General features: G+C 27.5%; 2 protein-coding genes across 2 annotated transcripts; one reads left to right on the top strand and one right to left on the bottom strand.

Annotated features, from left to right (window-relative positions):
* The first annotated feature begins 7,489 nt into the window (after positions 1-7,489).
* LOC149062193 (uncharacterized) lies at positions 7,490-10,585 on the top strand. Its single transcript, XM_089215257.1, has 4 exons — positions 7,490-7,712; positions 8,041-8,478; positions 8,587-8,902; positions 10,384-10,585. Exons 1-4 carry the CDS (start codon positions 7,490-7,492, stop codon positions 10,583-10,585), a joined length of 1,179 nt encoding a protein of 392 aa, XP_089071383.1.
* Positions 10,586-15,352: 4,767 nt separating this feature from the next.
* Positions 15,353-18,208, bottom strand: LOC149062192 (uncharacterized). Its single transcript, XM_089215256.1, has 6 exons — positions 18,028-18,208; positions 17,518-17,761; positions 17,245-17,451; positions 16,410-16,713; positions 16,058-16,345; positions 15,353-15,844 (listed from the first exon to the last, which is right to left on the bottom strand). The coding sequence occupies exons 1-6, from the start codon at positions 18,206-18,208 to the stop codon at positions 15,353-15,355; spliced, it is 1,716 nt and encodes a 571-aa protein (XP_089071382.1).
* Between the last annotated feature and the right edge of the window lie 2,434 nt (positions 18,209-20,642).

The raw sequence follows: 20,642 nt of genomic DNA, 5'->3' as shown, positions 1-20,642 counted from the left end.
TTAAATATGTATATAATTAAAACTTATATACTCACATTCAATAACTGGTAAACTCTCATGTGCATTGGGTGAAACATTAGTTGTATCAATAGAACAAGGTTTTTTTGTAACATTTGTATTCATCACTACACAACAAGTACATGGTTAACTATTATAAACTGCTTCATTATTATTAATTATGACTAGTAATAAATTAACTATTTAGTATAAGACTAGTCGATAAATATTTTTTTTTAATTTAAAGTTACTTGATACACTTTACAATAAACCAAAAGCTATTAAGTTTTCTAATTGTATTGTGGTTACATTGTTTCATAAACCTGATTATTATAGATAGGTAAATAGTATTTTAAACTGTGTATATTAAAATCACTTAACAACAAATTTATTTTGGTTAAAAAAAGTGACTTAGCATTGAAATATAATACATGTATACTTGATAGTTAATACTTAATACTTATACTAAATAAATAATATAGTAAAATAAAACAAAATAAAACAAAAATTTACCTACCTTTAGTTGTTAATGTTGAAGATTTAAACATGTCATGAATTTTTAGACAACTGTTTAAAAGAACAGTATGTTTCTGTTTTTTTATGAGTGCATTTTTTTTATACTTAGCACCGCTTAGCCTTTTTCGACCATCCATACTTAAAATTTAAAGATACCTAAGACTTGGCGGAACGAACAATATACAATATATTAATTTAAATTTAAAACTCAAACACAACCACTTTAAGAAAATCTTATCTTATAACAGCAAACGAACGACGAACGACGGTTATGAAATCAGTAATGACCAAACATTTTCAGAACGAAGAACGAACAATCAAAGAAACAACTATTTTTAGAATACACAATAAACACAGATAACGGTAGTGGGTGATCGGTGGTCGTAGCCGCGGGGCGCGGGGTAACGATTATTCAGATACGACCTACGTAATGGGTTATCAATGTTCTCGCCATCCCGCATCCAACGTGGCAACGTAATAATATTAGATTTGGGTTTTCATAGGTAGTTTGTATTTATTTTAAAACATAACAATCCTGAAATTATTTACAGGTACCTAACGGCTAACATTACTTTTTAGAACAAATTACAGAATTATAAATTTTTAACACAAAATATATACAAATACAATGTGTATTATAGATTTATAGACGTATAGTGTATACTGTAAAAGGATATTATTTTTTTTATAATTTAAAATTTTTAATAAATTTATAGGTACAAAAATTGCCGCTCTTAAAAATTTGCCGCCGGGGGCAATTGCCCCATTTCCCCCCCCCCCCCCTAAATGCGCCCCTGGATGAACCCATGTAATAATATTTGTGTAAGATAGAAAATGCGCATGGAATGCACCAGCCATTATTTTTACAATTACCTGAAATAAAAATATAACATAAAAATTAAATTTTTGTTATTTGTTAATTATTATAATGAACTTTACCTTCATGAACCATGCTGCAGTCATCATCTCCAGATTCATATTCACTTAATTCTTGTTTTTCTTCAACTGGCATAATGTAATTTGAATTGCAAAGAGGTATCATGGTCTTATACGATGTAGCAAAAGCTAATAGTTCTTTTAAAAATTCAGTGACTTCAACGTTAGCAATTAATGCAAAAACTTCTAATTTTTTTCCAAATGTTTCCACACGATTATGTATATTTTCAAAATATGTTGGTCCTGGACAAATCAGAGAAAGGCCTATTGAAACATTTTGAATTTTTTTCTCGGTATATCTTAAATCTATGGCCATCAAAATTGTATCCATAACATTTCGAAAAACTTCTATACGATATTTATCTTTACTATCAAAATTTGATCTTTCGTCCCTTGATTTTTCTCCTGGCATCATTTTAATCTTTCTTTTTCTTTTTACCTTAAAATCTTCTTCAATCACCACGTGTTCTAAATGGTTTGTTTTTGTAACCATAATATCGATGAACTTTTTAACCTCAGTAAAAATTTTTTGAAAATATTCATTTGTTGATATATTTTTCAACTCTTTTTTAAAAGATACAATTTGATTCCAAGCTGACAAATAATTTAATCCTTTTGACTGAAGATATTTGGAAATTGGCGTCGTAATACAGAATATATTTAGGAATATCCAAACTGTCATAATAGTCTCAAAATAACACCATTTAACTAGCAAATCCCGGGCTTCTGATCGAGTATCACTGTCAGTTGAAGTATCATAACCCAATGTGTGTAAAACTTCAATAAGTATGGCAAATCGGTCTCTTTTATTATGATCTTCATAAAAACCATGGAATATTGCTTGTAGAGCTGCATCTTTACTATTCCAACGGGTATCTCCAACTTTTTGCAATTTCCGAAGTCTTTCTGATCCAATTTTAGTAGATAACAAACCTTTCCATAAATTTGTTCTTTTGTATGACCGGCTTATGAATGCAGTAGTAAGTTTTAAAAGGGAAAATAGTTCTTGTACTTGGATGCAGCATTTTGAAGCATCTGATATCACCAAATTTAAAGCATGTGCATGACAATGGGTGTATACTGTTTGTGGGAGTTCTTCTTGAATAAATGCTCTGACGCCATTGTAGTGGCCGCTCATATTAGCCGCTCCATAAATGAAACACTTATTAAATGTTGAATATCAATATTATTATTTACTAACACTTCCTTTATTTTCGTGAATTGGTGAACACCTGTTCCTGATTCTAATGGTATCAATACTAGTACACGTTCCTCAGCCTTACCGTTAAATACATACCTCAAACAAATACATAATTGATCTATCACTGCTACATCTTGAGTAGAATCAATTTCCAGAGAAAAATGTTTCACTGAAGATAGTTGAGTCGAAATGGTTTCTTTCACTTTTAAACTCATTAGTAAGAGTAATTTGTTTACTGTATTTTTTGATAAAAATGTTATACGACTTCCTCTTCCAGTTTTAAAATTTTTTTCTAATTTCTGTTTTTGACTTTTTTGCTCAGCACTTTCCAGGTGATTTTGTAAAACAGAGTCGTATTTTGATAATAGTCTTACAAGTTCAATAAAATTTCCTCTATTAATGTTTATTCCTGTTTCAATATCAAAATCTTTTAAGTGTTCCATGTTAAAATTTAACGCACTTTCATTCCGCTTTCCTCGAAAAGCAAGACTTTGTTTTGCTAAAAATAAAATTACGTCAATTATTCTTTTGACTACTTCACAATTTTTTGCCACATTTGTGCGCCGCTCGGTATTTAATAAATCTCGAATACCAGTTTTGGACGATGCTTGTACTGAAATGTCATGTACATTTGAATTTTCATGTTTACTTATTTTTTCATACAAATTTTTATTTCTACAATATACTCCTTTGACCCATGCACTTGATTGATCCGTAGAAAATGCCATGCATATACAACAGTAAAAATGCTGACTAGCTAAATTATATGATATCCAATGACGTTTTATTGTTTCTATTTCTGTTTTATCATGGTTAAAATGGTGAAATTGTCTGTTGTATACTCTAAATGCGTCAAATGGTAGTTTATGTGTATTAGTGGATGGTTGAATTGGATGATTTCTTAAAAATGCTAGTTTATATTGAATAGTATTAGTATTTGATGGAGCTATAAAAAGACTATCTGCCGATAATGAACTATTTTTATCATTATTTGGTTCTCTTTGGTTACTATCTAAAATGCTGACTTGTGCGGGTGAAGAAAGTAGGTTCATTTTTACTGGAGTAATTAATTTTGTAGAGTTTACAGTAGAACTTGTTATTTTTAATGGAGTTATATCCTGAGTTACACTATTTGTTGAAGGTTTCTTCATAGGCGAATTTAAAGGAGAGGAGTTTGAAATTGAAACTGATGTAGTACTGGATGCTGTTAATATTTTTGACTCTGTATTAGAAGTTAAGTTACTTTTTAAATTGAAATCTAATGTAGTATGTGGTAATAATTTTGATGAAGGTTCTGTTTCAGCACATGGGAGTGAATTTGAAGATGACTCAGAAGTAATTAAGTTAGTAGTTGGAGAAGTAGAAACATTGTGTGGTTTTTTTACTGTTAGGTTAATATTCAGTTTGCACTGCTTAGGATTATTTTTTACTTTTTCAAGCTCTATTTTTTCACGCATTTTTCTTTTTGTACTACCACTATTATGTTTGTATGATGATTTTTTTTTGGCTTCAATGGCTTCCATATCAAATTTGAAACAAAACTAATCAAAAAAAATTATATTAGTTATTATGTTTAGGCTATTCTAACCTCAAATAAAATTAAGTTAAGTTAAATTAAGTTAATTAAATTAAATTAAGTATAATAATGGCCAATATAAAACAGTTTTTTTTCACAAGTTTTAAATATTTTTGAAAACCCGGTGCAGTCATAATAATACATCACATATTTTAGAAAAAATAATTTGATTTAATATTTCATAAAATTATCTTTAGTTTTTTTTATTTATATGGTAGTGTATTTAAGTATCCATATAACATATCAGTTATTCAGTTATCAGTAAGTTTCAAAAAACGATCAATTAGTTGAAGTCAACAAAATTATTAAAAATGTAAATGGCAAATACATCACTCCATTAAATTGTTGTATTATGTATCAAAATTCCATTTCATTTGTTTAATTAGATTGTTTTATATTAACAACAATAATTTATTATAATTATTCTAAATTAACTGACTTGCACTGTTTAAAAAATAAGTGTCTATAATCTATATATACCAACAGGTAGCAAATCCATTGCTATAGCTCTGCTTTATGAAATATAAAAAAAATATACACCTACCCTATTTGATATTTCTATTATATAAGTTAATAGTTATAAGCAAAAATAGGTAACTTACTATTCTTATGTTTGCCTCAAGTTGTTAACCAATTAATAATGAATTTGTTTTCTTTATAATATATAATTTATAGCAAATAAATAATAATTAATAATTATTAATTTCTGTACCAAATTAAAACTTTGATAATATTAATAAAGAATTTAGTTTTGACAAAAATTGAAATTAATACTTATTTTATTTTGGTTATGTATGAACCTGTATAATTTTAGTTTAATAACCAAATATATTACATAACAAACTGACAAATAAAGTTGTTTGGATTAATTGGTAATAATTATTAATTAATAATTATTAGTATGTATGTACACTAGGTCGGTGGACAGTAGGTACGTTTTATAGACAGTATGTTTATAAATTTGTACTTTATATAAGTACCTAAATAACAAACTTTTAACTACAAAGTATATAAACCATATTAAGGGTATAGTATAAAAGTCCATATAATATATGCAATCTATTTGGACATTTGCTTTCCGATTAACTACCTAACTTCTAGTACAATTTGAATAAAATCAATGACCTCACCTGTGGGTAAGTTGACAATTAAGAGGACATTTTATTGCAATTTGTTTTTGCATTTTAAGATTCATAACTTAAATTATGTTTTTTTAAAAATTAAAAACTCAAAAAAATGTTAACATGGTGCTATTGGTAATATTCCTACCTTTACACTTGATTCAGTCATTTGACTCTAATATTAAAAATTACAGACACAGAGTGGATTCTTCTGAATAAAAATTTGCAATGTTATGAGATGGTAAACATTATTTTGATTTGGTATACATAGCCATAGCCCATATATCTAATAGAATACTTCAACTTTAAAATGTATAATCAATTTATGAATATAGGTAGGTACTAGGTACAATATTAATTTTTAATACAAGGCATATTAATTTAGAAAATAAAATTCACAACAATTTTAATCTTAGCTCACCTCAAATAATGATTAAATTTTGTAAATAATTAATCCAAAGACAAAATATCAATGAAATGTTAGTCAAAAATGTTAGCTTAAGTCTTAAGAAGTACAAAATATTTAAGTGTTATTTTTGATGATGTATTAATAATAGTAACCTTTATGGACCATTTCGTTCATACCTATTAAGTTATCAATACTTATACTTTAAACTAAATCAAATTTTTATTTAATAATATAATATTGAAAAATATTAAATGTTATTAGACGGTATCCAATATGAAAATTGTTTAATATATTTACACAATACACAAATACTGAAATACGCATTATAATACATTTTATTATAATATATAAATATATAATAGAGTAATATTAAATGATTTTTTACTCACCAGTTTTAATTTCAAGACTCAAAATCAAATAGGTACTCGTACTTTTAGAATAATATAATTAATATATAAAACGTCTAACGTCTCCTAGAGTCTAGACCCTAGCTAAACACTCAAAGATACGAATGCGAAAAATGATCGATTATCATATTTAGTTAATTCATCAATTCATGTAATAATAAAAATGACAAATGTTTGTAAATTATAAATATAAAATATTATATAATTATAACATTTATAGCTAACACATAATAAGATAAGATAAAATCACCATAAATACTAAAACAAAACTATAAATAAACCGTTATCAGAAGCGGAGTTTGGCCTCCTTGGTCTCTAGTCTTCATGATTACAATCATAGAGATAAGCGGGAGTAGTAATATTTTTGTGGTAATATCTTTAATGTACGGTTATCTACAGACTATATAGATTATAGTAGTGACCAAGAGTGTATTTGTTGTTTTGAGTTGGAAAAATTACATAAATTACTACAACATAGTAACAAAAAAACATGTAAACGGAGATAAGCTCATTTTCAAAAATTATTTTAGATGAAGAAGTAAGTCATAGATTAGGTACCTACATAACACAAAGTAGATTCAGTTTTTTAATTTTTTCCTCGATTTTTTTATTACGTTTATTAGATTCTCAATATTACACGACAACAAAAAATCATTGTTAAATCGAAAAATAAAAGCAAAAAAAAAACGTTATCTTCATCACAACCAACAAATAAGATGTGGAGGTATATTTGTTATAAACGATTTACTTATTGGATAAACTCGTGGAATTCTATAGGAAAAGGTAGGATGACTACAAGTCCACTGATAATATAATGCAATATGTTAACTAAATTTTAAATGCTTTTAAATATGTTTAGGAACGTATAAATACAAGTGATTAAATTTTTGGTTTTATATAGGTAATCGTATTGTTATTCCATCGTGTGTTGTAAATAAAATTCGGCAGAAATATCCGGAACAAGACGGTTGTTATGTTGGTTATAAATCATGTACACTGTAAACATATTATATTATAAGCTTATTATCATTTATCATACATAATTATGTAATAAACTATTATATAAAATATAAATATTTCAATATTTGTAATATTAATGAGAACACTTCTTATAGTTAAATTTTTAAACATACAATATTCATAAATATATTTTAATATGTACATGTCCCTATTTTATAATATTATCTTTATGTCCTATAAGTTATAAGTTATAACCATATCAGTTAATATTATATTATATTTTATGTTTTGATATTAAAGTACATACATTAAAATTAAAAATTATTCACATTAAAACAAAATGGTGTAATTTATTTTAGGGATAAAATGGTTCTTTGTTCTGTATTTGGATGCAATTCGAATAATGATAAGAAAAGGGCAACTTGCAGCCAATCTGAAAATATACATTTTTATAATTTTCCAAAAAGAAATAAATCACCACTTAGATTTAAACAATGGTTAGTGTTTTGTAAACGTAAAGATTTTGTCCCGGGTAGTGGATCTAGAATATGTTCAAAACATTTTCAAGAAAAAGATTTTACAGAATCGAGTAAACTCTACAAAAACAGTTACTGTCAAATGAAAAAATAAAGTTATATTTAAATTCCGATTCTATACCAACTATCTACAAAGTCGATGATCTTAGACCCGAAACACTTCGGAGTATGAGAACATCCAGAAAAAGAAACGAAGAAGATATTAAAGATATTTTATTAAAACAAAATTCAACAAACACATCGATAAAAAAATTAAAAGTTGACAATTTGATAAACAATTTTAATGAATCTGATTCCGAAGACGATAATGTACTAGATATTGATGATCCAAATTGTATTTACTTCAGTTTTTTAATCGTTGCCGTCAATGTAATTCTACAGTTGTATCCGTCCAACATTATATCCAAGGGGAATTACTATCTGTTATAACTATATGTGATAGAAACTATAAATTAATTTGGCGTTCACAAAATAAGAGTAATAAACGTCCATTAGGAAATATATTGATTGGATCTGCTTTGACTTTATCCGAAATTCTGTACACACAAATGGTAGCTTTCTGTGATTCATTAAAACTATCATTTTTTTCTCATCCGGTTTGTGATAAAATAATTAAGTGTTATACTGGACCAGTCATCTGTAATATTTGGGAAAATCAAAAGAAAAGTACTATTGACAGTATTAAAAATTCAGAAAATGATATTTGGTTAGCTGGAGATGGGCAGTATGACTCTCCAGGCTTTTGCGCCAAGTATTGCATCTATTCAGTAATGGATTTACGTAGTGGAAAAATAGTCGACTTTAAACTTGTTCAAAAAGGTATGGTAAAAGAAGACTAAGAAAGAAAAGGTTGTGAATTATTACTTGATGATCTGACCAAAAACCAAAATTTTAATATTAAATTGTTTCTTACTGATTGTCATAAAGGAATTCGCTTTTACATTAGAACACAACATCCTGAAATACAACATGAATTTGATGTGTGGCACCTATCTAAAAGTTTGATGAAAAAAATGAAAACCTTAGAAAAAAAACATGAAGATGCATATTTATGGAAAAGTAGTATTAATAATCATCTTTGGTGGGCTTCACAAAACTGCAAAGGTGACGGTCAATTATTAGTTGAAAAATTCACGTCTCTACTACATCACATAAAAAATGAACATGAATGGGGAGAAAATGGAGTAACAAAAACATGCGATCATGATCCATTAACAGACGAAAAAATAAATAAAAAATTATGGTTAAAATCTGATAATGAATCATACTATGCATTAAAAAAAATTATAACTGCCAAAGATTTTATAAAAGATTTGCCACATGCAAAACATTTTGTGCATACTGGCCGCTTGGAATCTTATCATAATGTAAGGCTAAAATACATGCCAAAACGAATTCATAGAGGTATGTACATAAGATCCATCATGGCTATATTGGACCATAATTACAATACAAATAAACAAGTAGTAGGTGCATAGGCGCCGACTACATGGGGGCTCGGGGGCCGCAGCCCCCATTGAAAATATGGAGTCAGGGCTCAGCCCCCATTGAAAATATTGAGATTTGAATTTCCCAAATCATGTTTACAGAATAATATATCCGAGATTCGAGAACATTGTAAATGTTAAATAAATTAAAGTAAATAAATATTTTTAATTTATTTTGTGTTATACTACAGGTAGTATTTATTTTATCATATTTTACATATTTGAATTAGTTTAAACTAGGACTTTAAGTGACTAAAAATTTGAGGAGAACCGTTATTAATGAAAAATTTTGAGTGTTCCCCTGATTTAAAATTTAAGAGGATACAATTAAAAATATAGATATAAGTAGTCCACTTCCCGCGTCTCTACTCTTTAACCACATATTTAAATTATTTTGAAGAGCAAAAGTTAAGGCTAATATGTAGCAAATTCGGCCCCCATTGGCATTTACAAAACCTGGCGCCTATGAGTAGGTGATAAAATGGTATACTCGAAACCGTTAGGGAAATACACAATAAAAAATGTATATGAGCGTACTGATAATGATTGGCGAAAACAAATTATGGAAAAAGTGCTTGATTTGGCAAAAAAAAAAAACAAACGAATATAATATCATAACAATACCAGAAGAAATTGAAATTCCTAAGTCCATAGCTCCAATACCAAGACCAAATATTGAAGAAATACGGTCTAAAAGGTATTCGAGATTTACAATTTAATTTTATAATATGTTATGTTATGTTATTTTGTAATATATTATGTTCTGAATGTTATTTTTAGTTTTTAGAACAATAAATATATTATAATCATCTAATCATCTATATAAAAGTATATATTTATGTGATATATCAAAATAATATTACATCAATTTCTATTCTAAATTCTAATATCATAGTTAATAAAGGTAATAAAAATTAATTACGTACATTTAAATTTAGTAAAACGACAAAACGTACACTAAAATTTATTAAGACCCACAGACTTATGATAATTGTCTTAATTTTTAATTTTTGTTGAATATAACAAAAAATAACCAAGACCGATTCGGCGATTCCCGTGTAAAAGTATACGCCGCCGCCGCACCGTGTAATCTTGTGACGTCACGCGGCTATCTCTCTTTGGCTCTAGCGCCTTAACGAATCGACGTATACACATTTTAGTACCACTGTTAGTTATATTAACTAATTATCTATTAATTGAACCATAGTCATTTTTTTTTGTTTCATGGTCCTTTAAGGAATAATTTTGAAACAATATTAAATGAAGCTATAAGTATTTGTGAAATAGATTTGTTTCCCAATGATTTGAGAAGACAAAAAAAAAGGACAGTATTTTTTGATGAAGGAGGTTGGGAAGATATTGTGTTTTCAGAAAAAGAAAACATGAAAATTAAAACATTTTTCATGTCTTGTAGCAGGCCTCTGACTTACATCTTCTGATATATTTTGTAATGCAACAACAATCTTTTTATAACCATTTTTTATTGACTTGCAAACAAAATATCTTGATGACCATCTTGTAGCACATACATTTTTAAGCAATGTTGAATTAGGAATAGAATTAAGTTCATTTTCTAAGATCTTCCAACGTGATGTAGAACCAGAATAAAAGTTATACAAACTTTGAGTGGTCATAAAAAACCGATTACCTACACTAGTCTCTTCAGCTGCAAATGTACCAACTAAATTTAGTGAGTGCGCCGAACAAGGCATAAATTCAGTAGTAAAAATCTTAACATATTTTTTTGGCTTAAGGTAAAGTAAAAAAAGTCTTGATAGTATGATTTTTTTTGTTTAGATTTACGAACGGGGCTCACATCATTAATAAGATTTATTACAATCACGTTTTTCATTTTCATTAGAATACATTATTTAAAAACACAATTAATTAATTAGGAAGTAGATGCGTATTACTAACCGATTTAAAGTGTAATACACATACGACATACGCAGTACACACGTCATGAAACAAAAATAAAATCAGATGAAAATCAAATTTTTAAAACTCAATTAATCATATTAAACATAATAGTCGGCAGTGTTCAGCACTTCAGCAATCGGCTGTGTGATTTCATTATAAGCATGATGGTGTACCTCGGATACTATGACTGTTTGTGATACAGTGAGTTGCGAATAGCAATGAAAGATAATAATATATTAGTTCAATTTTATCTTAGGCTGTTTTTAGACGGTTAGTAATTTTTTTTCTATGAAACGGTGAAAATGACGGCAATAACATCAACATCATATTATTATTATTAATATGAGATTATCAATAAGATTATTTTATCTAATACCAGTTACCACTGATTATAATATGAAAATAAAGCCTATGCTAATACCACTGATTATAATTACTATAAAAGTGTAATTGTAAATTTGTAATATATTATTTACTATTTATAATCTACCTTATATTCTTATCTCGATGCTTTCAACAGTTTCAGCCACGATTATCATTTATCAAATGTCATTGATTAGGTACTTCATTACTTTATTGAACATGAACATTAAACATTGCGGTCAGCACATGCTCAACCAAGACCACTCGCACACCAGTCACCACCCTAATATTGGTGGTACAATGCACCAAAAACGGTATACTCAAACCGCCATAGACCGCCGCCAATATTATTAAATATTATTTATAATCAACTATTGAACAATATTTAATGTAAAAACAATAACTAATAAGTTTTATAAACGTTACATACTATTATATTATTATGTAAACCAAAATATTAATCATATTTTTGCCACTAGCAGAGAACAATTACTAATTTAATTTAATTTAATTTAAATTAACAATTTAGCTATTTAATTCTTAATATAGCAACGAGTGTGTTATTGAGTGTAATTGGCTTATCATGCACAGGTGTAAATGTCTCCATCGGTTACTAGTATAATATAATGTGTGGGTTATACTGTTATATTATTGCTTACCATAATGCTTGGTACCCAAGTTGGATCCAACTACATACCCACCCAAACAATTTCCTCCATGACGTCTAGGCGTCATTAAACCCCTTTCACCACGCCACTGAACACGCCCATAAGGTGACATTAGAAGTAACAAATTGGTTAATCAATCTGGACATTCAAATTTAAATTATTGCAAATAAACTACTGATTTCACTAATAAACCATTATATATACATGGTGATTCTTTTATCAAACAACACTCATTATTTGAAAAAGTATTGACTTTTTTCAATTTTTTTTTTTTTCAAAATTGTAGATTTACGCTGTTCTAGAATTGTATATCTTTTTTATATTTTTCACTCTTATATTTATTAAGTAAACCACTGTCAACTTTTTATTTTCAAATGGTTACCTATACTTAAAATTTAATAATTGAATAAAACTATTTTTTTCATTAATTAATACGTTCTAATTTTCATTTTTCGTTAATCCGTTAATTGCTCCTCAAAGTTAGGTGGTTTTGGGAGATAGTTATAGTGTGTAAATGTGTTATACCTCGTCAGCAGATACCGCAGCTATCGGGATTTTTATGTCCCAGGGCAAAAGATATGACACTTTTCAAATCAGTTCATAAAGTACTTAGAGCCCCTAAATGTATTTTAATATGCCCATTTTGCAGGGAGACACGAAGTTCACCCCACGAAGGTGATTACGGCAATGGTCAGTGGTCATAATAATTATTATCAATTATAAAGACCAGAAGTTATAAGTAATAAATTCGATATCGTTCGACCCAAGGGGCGATAATCTTTGTACCTGATAGCCGATAATACCTACATACAATAACACACGATCATAATATTATTATTATTATTGGTCTGCTTCTGTTTGTAGCTTCGATCACGATTTCACCTCTATTCTATGCTCCAACACACCATAGAATAACATACGGAAATACAGAATTATTTTAGTGTTTAGTCCATAAAAGTTACTGTTGTTCATGGTTTATCATTACAACTAATACAACTGTCAATCATAAAGAAAATACAGTGTTACCAGTATGTGTATTTACAAAATAAATAGTAACTTACTGTTTATTTATGTGACAAATAAAATCCCGTTTTTGTTACTCTAGTAGACAGCCTGTACTACAGTTGCAACAACTGTTAACTGTTTTAAATCACTGCTGTAGTGTACAGTAATTTATTTTCCGTTGTCTGTTACTCGTTACTGACTATTATAATTTATAGCATGGTGCCATGGCGTCAACGACCGATACTACTAAGTACTAATTACTTGTGTACTACAGTCTACAGTAGTAAACTTAATAAATTTCACATTTTCACAATAATATTATCATAATAAATAATATTCTGTGCCTTTGTAGTTTTAATGAACTAGCTGATCTAGTTAACTGGAGTTCTAGTTAAATATTTCAATATTATGTTTGATTTACCAACTTACTTATTTATGTAAATAATTCCAAGACCAATTTATTAACTTGATGTACATGTGCCTACCAGAAATTCATTCGTTCATAAGTATAAGAATTCATATTAAATATAAATTTTAACAAACTTTGGTTAAGAATGGAAAAAATGTAACATACATACATAAATAATACATAAATATACATGTATGTATTTGTATACAATTTGAATAAAAAATACATGTTATTTATATTTTAGCTTATGTTCAAATTGCTTGCCATCTTCAGTTAAACAAAATTGTAGACGTTTTAATACTTCAGAGGAAGTAGATTTTTTCAATATCGAGTTTTCAACTTTGTTGCAACAATCTCTTATTCTTTATTTAAGTTCCTCCACACTATTGCATTTTTCTTTATACACTTCATTTTTTAGATGGCCCCAAAAAAAGAAGTCAAGAACACTCAAATCGGGGGAACGAGGTGGCCATTGAATAATGGGGCTGTGAGTTCCAAACTTTGAACATGTAAATGCCTATTAGGATTTAAGTTTTTTAATGATAATTTTGTTTTTTAACAAATCAAATATTGTACATCTTCTCATATTAAATATCATTTGAGCACATGCACATTGAATAAAGAAGTTAGACAAGTACATAAATCAATGGTACATATGTTTATTACAAATCTGGAAATACAATACTCTGAACTAATTTAATATTAAGTATAAACAGCATTTTTTTTTATGTTTACAATTTCAATTTAATACATTTAAAATTTCAAATCAAATATTAGTATAATATAAATAATTCACCATACATTGCTTCAATAGTTGTAATATACTTTGTAGGACTAGGTCTTTTTGACCAATCGCATGAATTTAATCAATATGTAGGTTTTTAAATAACAATGACATACGTCCAAATATACATATAAGGCACTGATCAACTTATATAATTATATTTTATGTAAAAAAAATCATATTTTCAATGTCGCGAACAGGGTTTGAGACCATTGGCGCAACTAGAGTGTGCAAAAGGGTCTTTAACACCTTTTGTTTTTTTAGATTTAACTATCATTATTATAGTGAAATACCCTCAATTTAATGTTTTTAAAATATAAAATATTATAGCACCCCATGTTTTAAATTTTTTAATGTATATTTTCTACTTTAATATGATGCAAGTGATAACCACTAACAAAAACTAGGGAGAGAATAACCATTTTTTAGATTGCTTAATTTTGATTATTTAAATGTTTTTTTAAGCGTTTGATTTGATGATTTTAGGTTCTGTATAGCCCTGAACCCTGTTCACGACAAAATTCTTCACATATTATACTGATATTATTATGAACCGTTAAACAATTTTACTTTAATAAGCCTAGGACCAGTCTTGGGTAAAATACTTTTTAAAAGTATTTGGAATAAATACTCGAATACTCAGGAAAAATAGTATTCCGAATATGTATTCGAATACATCATAAAAATAGTATTCTGAATAAAGTATTTAGAATACTATAAAAATATTCCAAATACTTTTAAAATATTTTTTTTTAGATATTAATAAAATAATAACTGCTTTGGGGGAACTATAGCCAATGCTTAAATATATAATATATTGTTTGTAAATTAAAATTATAATATACCTATTACAGTATTACTTAACTATGACTATTTATGATTTACAATATTATATTATAATATTTATTAATAATTATCTGCAATATTATTATCTTCTATGAATAATATTAATTATATTATCAAAGCATAAAATCTTTCATCAGGACAGGCACAGTTGAAAACAATACATACTAAATTAGGTAAAAAGTATTTATTTAAACAAAATATTAAAATATTTTCAAATTAAATGTTTGTTACATTTTAGCATTAATGTTTTTTCGAAGTTTTCATCTGTCATTCTTCCTCTTTTTTTAGTCAATACGGCACTGCCAACACTAAAGAAACGTTCTACAGCTGCACTGCTTGGCAGTGGTGTGTTGAATTTTGCAAATACTTTTCTTATTGTCGGAGTTTCAACTAAAGAATCTAAGCTTTTAGTTGGACTTTTGGTAAAAAAATTTGATATTTCCTGTTCCAAAGGTAGAGTTAATTTCGATTTATTTTTTGACCAATCAAAAAAATTATTTGTATCGTCACTGTCTGATGATTCACATTCCAATACATTTTGTTGCTCAAACATTTCTAAACACGATTGCTTAAAAAATGATAAAGCTGTATCTTTTTTATCGCTATTATTAAGCCAAGCCGTTTTGAAGTATGGATGAGAAAGTGTAGCAGACAATAAAAATGGATCACTGAGCTGTTTATTAAAACGTTTTTCTACACTATTCTTAAGACAAATAACCAGAAAATCGCAAAAAATTAATTTTTTTTCCGATAGTATATCATCATATTTTTGTTTGAGTGATGTGATAGATGGTAATAAGTAACCAAAATACATATGTTTTTCCCCTTGTAATACATCTAGACACACACACAGAGGCTCCATAACTAGTAAATACTCCTCCAAAAATTCTATATCGGTTTTAGAAAAACGATTAACCGTAAGGGCATCACATATCTTGTAAAATTTAGAAGGGCTCTTTTTAAAATGAATAATAAGAAATTTTATAGCATCGAACCAGGAATTCCAACGGGTATCATTAGGAGTTTTTAAGTATACATCCAAATTGGTTTTCACTATGTCAGCCATTTGACTAGAACGGTTCTGTTTGTTCCAAATAGCTTGACATTTTGCAAATGTTAGTCTGCTTTGCTTTTTATATGCTCCCAATAAACATCTGTTGGTTACATTTTTGTCATCATTACCTTTTAAAGCCTTTTCAATGTCCTGAAAAAAAGAAATAAGAAATAAGAATTAATTTATAATATATAGGTATATAAATGTAGCTTACAGCTGTAGCGATTAAATTGAGGGTGTGTGAAGCACATCGGTGATGTTTGGGCAAATTATACAGTAAGGTGTCTTCCCAATTAGAATTGCTTTGTTGGTTTAAACTAAATTCTTCATTATTTAGAACTTCAGAAATTGGTATACTAGAAAACTCAATGTCTTCTTCTTGTTCTTCTTCAATATTACTTTCCCCATCATTGTCATGTACATTTTCCTCTTCGTTCATTTCTTCCAAAGAATTAAGTATTTCTTTTTCTTTTTGGTTATTATAAACAGCTTGAACCTCTGAAGATTGACCAAACATTCTGAAAATAATTCACATTTTTATCATCAAACATACCAATAGGAATCGTAATTATTATTTATTATATATAATTAATAGGTATACAGTATACTAATCAAAGTTTTATAAATAATAATTGAATCCAGCATTTATTCAGCATCAAAACTTAGTTAACCAGTTATTTTAAAATACAAGTACAAATTTGAATTATAATATTCTAGTTTATAAAAAACTATTTCAAATTAAGCTATCTATTTTAAGTGAGTAACTTTTTATTAGTTTAAGTTACATCTTACCAGTCTTACCTGGGCGCCTAGTTAATTATAAAAATATATGATATCATAAATCATAGGCAATAGGTATTATTGCTATTAGCTTGGTATTAGCCATTAGGTATGCATTTATAAAAAGAATTTCTGAAATTACTTTTGCAATTTTGTATACAACATATAGATTAGTAAAACCATAAGTTTTAGAATACCTAATGGCTAACATAGCCACATAGGTTATAAAAATAATATATTTTTAGTAGAAAACACTGAACAAAACTTACTGGAAACTTTTGACAAAATTTGATCCGTTATCAGTAGTTGTATATATGACTTTATCACTAATATTAAAGTACAAATATACTGATTCCATTTCTTTAGCTAATATATCGTACGTATGACTACCCTTTTTTCTTTTAATGGCCAACAAACAAGATACTCTTTCAAGAGTTTTTGGATTAATCCAATGGCATGTCAACCCTAAATATGACCTGAAAAAAACATTTTATATATAAGTTTATAATATATTAATGTACATAATTATTTTAATGCCACACCTTTTAAAAATAGACCAACAATCAGCTGTTGTGGTCAAATATTCGACTTTGGAAAATGCATCTTTCATTGTAAGTATGAGATTTTCATGTTGAACAGTTATATTTTTCATCAATGTTTTCCTTGTTAATACATGGCAACCATTATATCCAACTGTTATCAATTTTTTAAAGTCTTCATGCTCCACTAAATTAAATGGCAATGAAGCATTAATGACTAGATTTTGAATCATCAAATTTAACTCCTCTAAAATATGAATATTTATAAACAATTAAAACTATATAATTTTACAGCAGTAGTAAAAAATAAGCAACAAACACAATGACAAATAAATATAAAATAAAAAAATTACAATCACAACATTAATGAATGTTAGTCTAATTTAAAAATGAGTTAAACGTTTGCCATACAAATAAATTACCCAATTTATAAATGTGGAAATTATAATTAATAGTGTGGGCAAAGGGTGAAATATTTTGTAATCAACAATTTAAAACTAAAATTTGACTTACTTTGAGATGTCAAAGTATTTTTTCTAGAAAAATCTAATATAGTAACTTTTGATTTCTTTTCTTTCACCAAATTTAAGCTCTCATTTGTTTCTTCTGTAACATAATCACTTGTTCTCTTCAATTTGGTTTTAGTCTCGACAGTCTCGTCATTTTTCGAAGTCCAAACATTTTTATGTTGCATCTAAAATAAATTGGGTAACCTCTCTATAATTTTTAGGTATTAGGTAATAGGTATTATATTCCTAATATAGTAATATATTATACAATGCTCCGAAAATAATCTGTTTAAACTTTTATTATAATTATAATAATAGTAGGACAAAGATACAAAGTATTAATCGTTGGAATAAGTACTTATTTCTAAATGTTTTAACAGATTTGAACATGTCCTTGTGTCTGCTGTTAATAATTTAGTTGATACACAATATTTACAACGAACCAAATATTTTTGGTATGATTCAAAATCTTCTTTTAATTTTACAATTTTAAATATATTTTCATATTTAATCCAAGGAAGACGGTAGTCACTATTTACACTATTTAAAGTTTTATCTGCCATAATTGTGAACTCGCAAATTAATGATTTAACACGTTGAAAACAAAAATACGTAAAATAGTATATAACAATAAATTAATAATATACTATGTCAATATAATGTGTGATGTGTCACTGTCGCACTTCATTCTGCATTTCTAAATGGCTTATTGGCTTTTCATAGACCATAGACCATAGTTAGTATGGGTACAACGATGTGCAGACTACAGATACGTCAGAGACAGACGTTCAGTCACAGTAAATAAAATATAAAAGATAAGCAATACGGCAATACCCATTAGTCTTTAATATACAAATTTATTTATAGCATTCTTGTTATTGCAATCGGTATCGCTGATCGGTAACCACTAATCAGTAAACACTAAACATGATATAAACCAATACCGGTCATAATTTTATTATTGTATGAATGTATGATATTAAATATTATTGATAGATGTTATCAAATATCGATTACTGAATTACCTACAAATTTGAAATTTCCAACAAAAATTATACGTTTTCTATTTTTCGTTTTAAATTGTATACCTAACCAAAATCCTAAAAAAATATATTGTTATACTATTAAAGTATTCCGAATATAGTATTTGGAATACTTTCGAAGGTATTCAGAATACTGCGTAAAATACTTTTAGGAAAAGTATTTTCAAAAGTATTCTGAATACCTAAATAGTATTCCGAATACTGTATTCGGAATACTTTATTCGGAATACTACCCAAGACTGCCTAGGACTATGAAAAACCTATTTCAAAATGATGATACAGTTTAATCTAAATGTTCGTTTTGCAGTTAATATGCAAAATATGAGTAAAGATAAAACATGTATTCAAAAAATTAAAACAAACTTTTCAATCACCCCAGACTTAAAAAGCAAAATTTAAAAATGGTATTAATAATATTCTAACTTGAATTTAGTACTAATTATTATTAGGTGACAACACCAATCATTGACAGAAATAATTTAGTATTTATCATTTATGACATTATACAATGTAGCACAGTAGACTAATGTTTTTGGATGTTTTGATTATTATATATTTTTTGTTAAAGGACTTGTCCGTAAAAAATAAAAATAAAATAATTATTAATCACATAGCCACTTAAAAATTCTTAATTTGATTTAGGACATAATCTACATATTAAACACAAAATGATTGATGTTGTCACCTAATTATTTATAAACTAGCATACAAATTATAAAGCTTTAACATTAGCACAATTTTTAGTTTTCAATACATTTTTTTTTTCATTCCGAAAATCGGTTAAATGATTTTTGATGTCCCTCTCCACTTACATTCCTCTTCAACTTTCAGTATGTTCCTATTCTAGTACCTTCAATCACTTGCTTCAGATATGGAGTTCTAGCCCTTCCTTTTCCAGGTTTCCTCCTTATTACGTGTCCGATCCATGCTTTTCTTCTCAAGCTTAGCGTACTCCGTATTGATTTTTGATTCTCCTGAATACCTCAAATTTTTTTTATCTCTTCTGTCTATTGAATTTTCAGCGTTTTCCAACAATAATACTTTAAAAGCTTTTATTTTGGCTTTCTCAGTCTTCAGTAGTGTCCCAATATCTGCTCCATATAGATCTACATTCCACACAAAGCCTTTTATAAGTGATTTTCTGTTGTCCAAACTTATTCTATTTGAGGTAAAAATATTTATTTTTTTATAGTAGGCCTGTTTGGCATGCGCTATTTCACATACTGTATCTGTACAACTTTTCTCATCGCTTGTGATTGAACAGGTATGTGAAGTTTAAGTGTTCTTTAAGCTAATGAGATATATTGTTTTATTAATTTTAATTTTTTCAACTACCAACTAGTAAAACTTACCAATAGGTACATTGTACAAATTCACTTGCAAAGTATCCAATTCACGTGTGATTAACCAATTTAGGTACTTAAATGTTTGATTAAATTACTAAATAAAATACAATATGTGGTAAATATTATAATTTAAGTATATACAAGAACTAATAATATTATAAATTCACCATTTAAACTTAAACACTTAAAATTGTTAAGCATTAACAAATAAAATACTTTATTAGTTATTA

The sequence above is a fragment of the Diuraphis noxia genome, unplaced genomic scaffold (genome assembly GCF_037042655.1).
Source record: "Diuraphis noxia isolate RWA-SAM2 unplaced genomic scaffold, SU_Dnox_SAM2 contig0001, whole genome shotgun sequence".
Classification (NCBI taxonomy): Eukaryota; Metazoa; Arthropoda; class Insecta; order Hemiptera; family Aphididae; genus Diuraphis; species Diuraphis noxia.
The sequence above is the reverse complement of the archived record's forward strand: the minus strand, read 5'-3'. Positions and strand labels throughout refer to the sequence as shown.

Coding starts and splice junctions, on each gene's coding strand:
- LOC149062193 (XM_089215257.1), top strand. CDS start 7,490: ATGGTTCTTTGTTCTGTATTTGGATGCAATTCGAATAATGATAAGAAA. Junction 7,713..8,040: donor AAAAGATTTTACAGAATCGA/GTAAACTCTACA, acceptor GTAATTCTACAG/TTGTATCCGTCCAACATTAT. Junction 8,903..10,383: donor AAAATAAATAAAAAATTATG/GTTAAAATCTGA, acceptor TGGTCCTTTAAG/GAATAATTTTGAAACAATAT.
- LOC149062192 (XM_089215256.1), bottom strand. CDS start 18,208: ATGCAACATAAAAATGTTTGGACTTCGAAAAATGACGAGACTGTCGAG. Junction 16,346..16,409: donor TCAATTTAATCGCTACAGCT/GTAAGCTACATT, acceptor TCTTTTTTTCAG/GACATTGAAAAGGCTTTAAA. Junction 15,845..16,057: donor AGATATGTGATGCCCTTACG/GTTAATCGTTTT, acceptor ATTTGTCTTAAG/AATAGTGTAGAAAAACGTTT.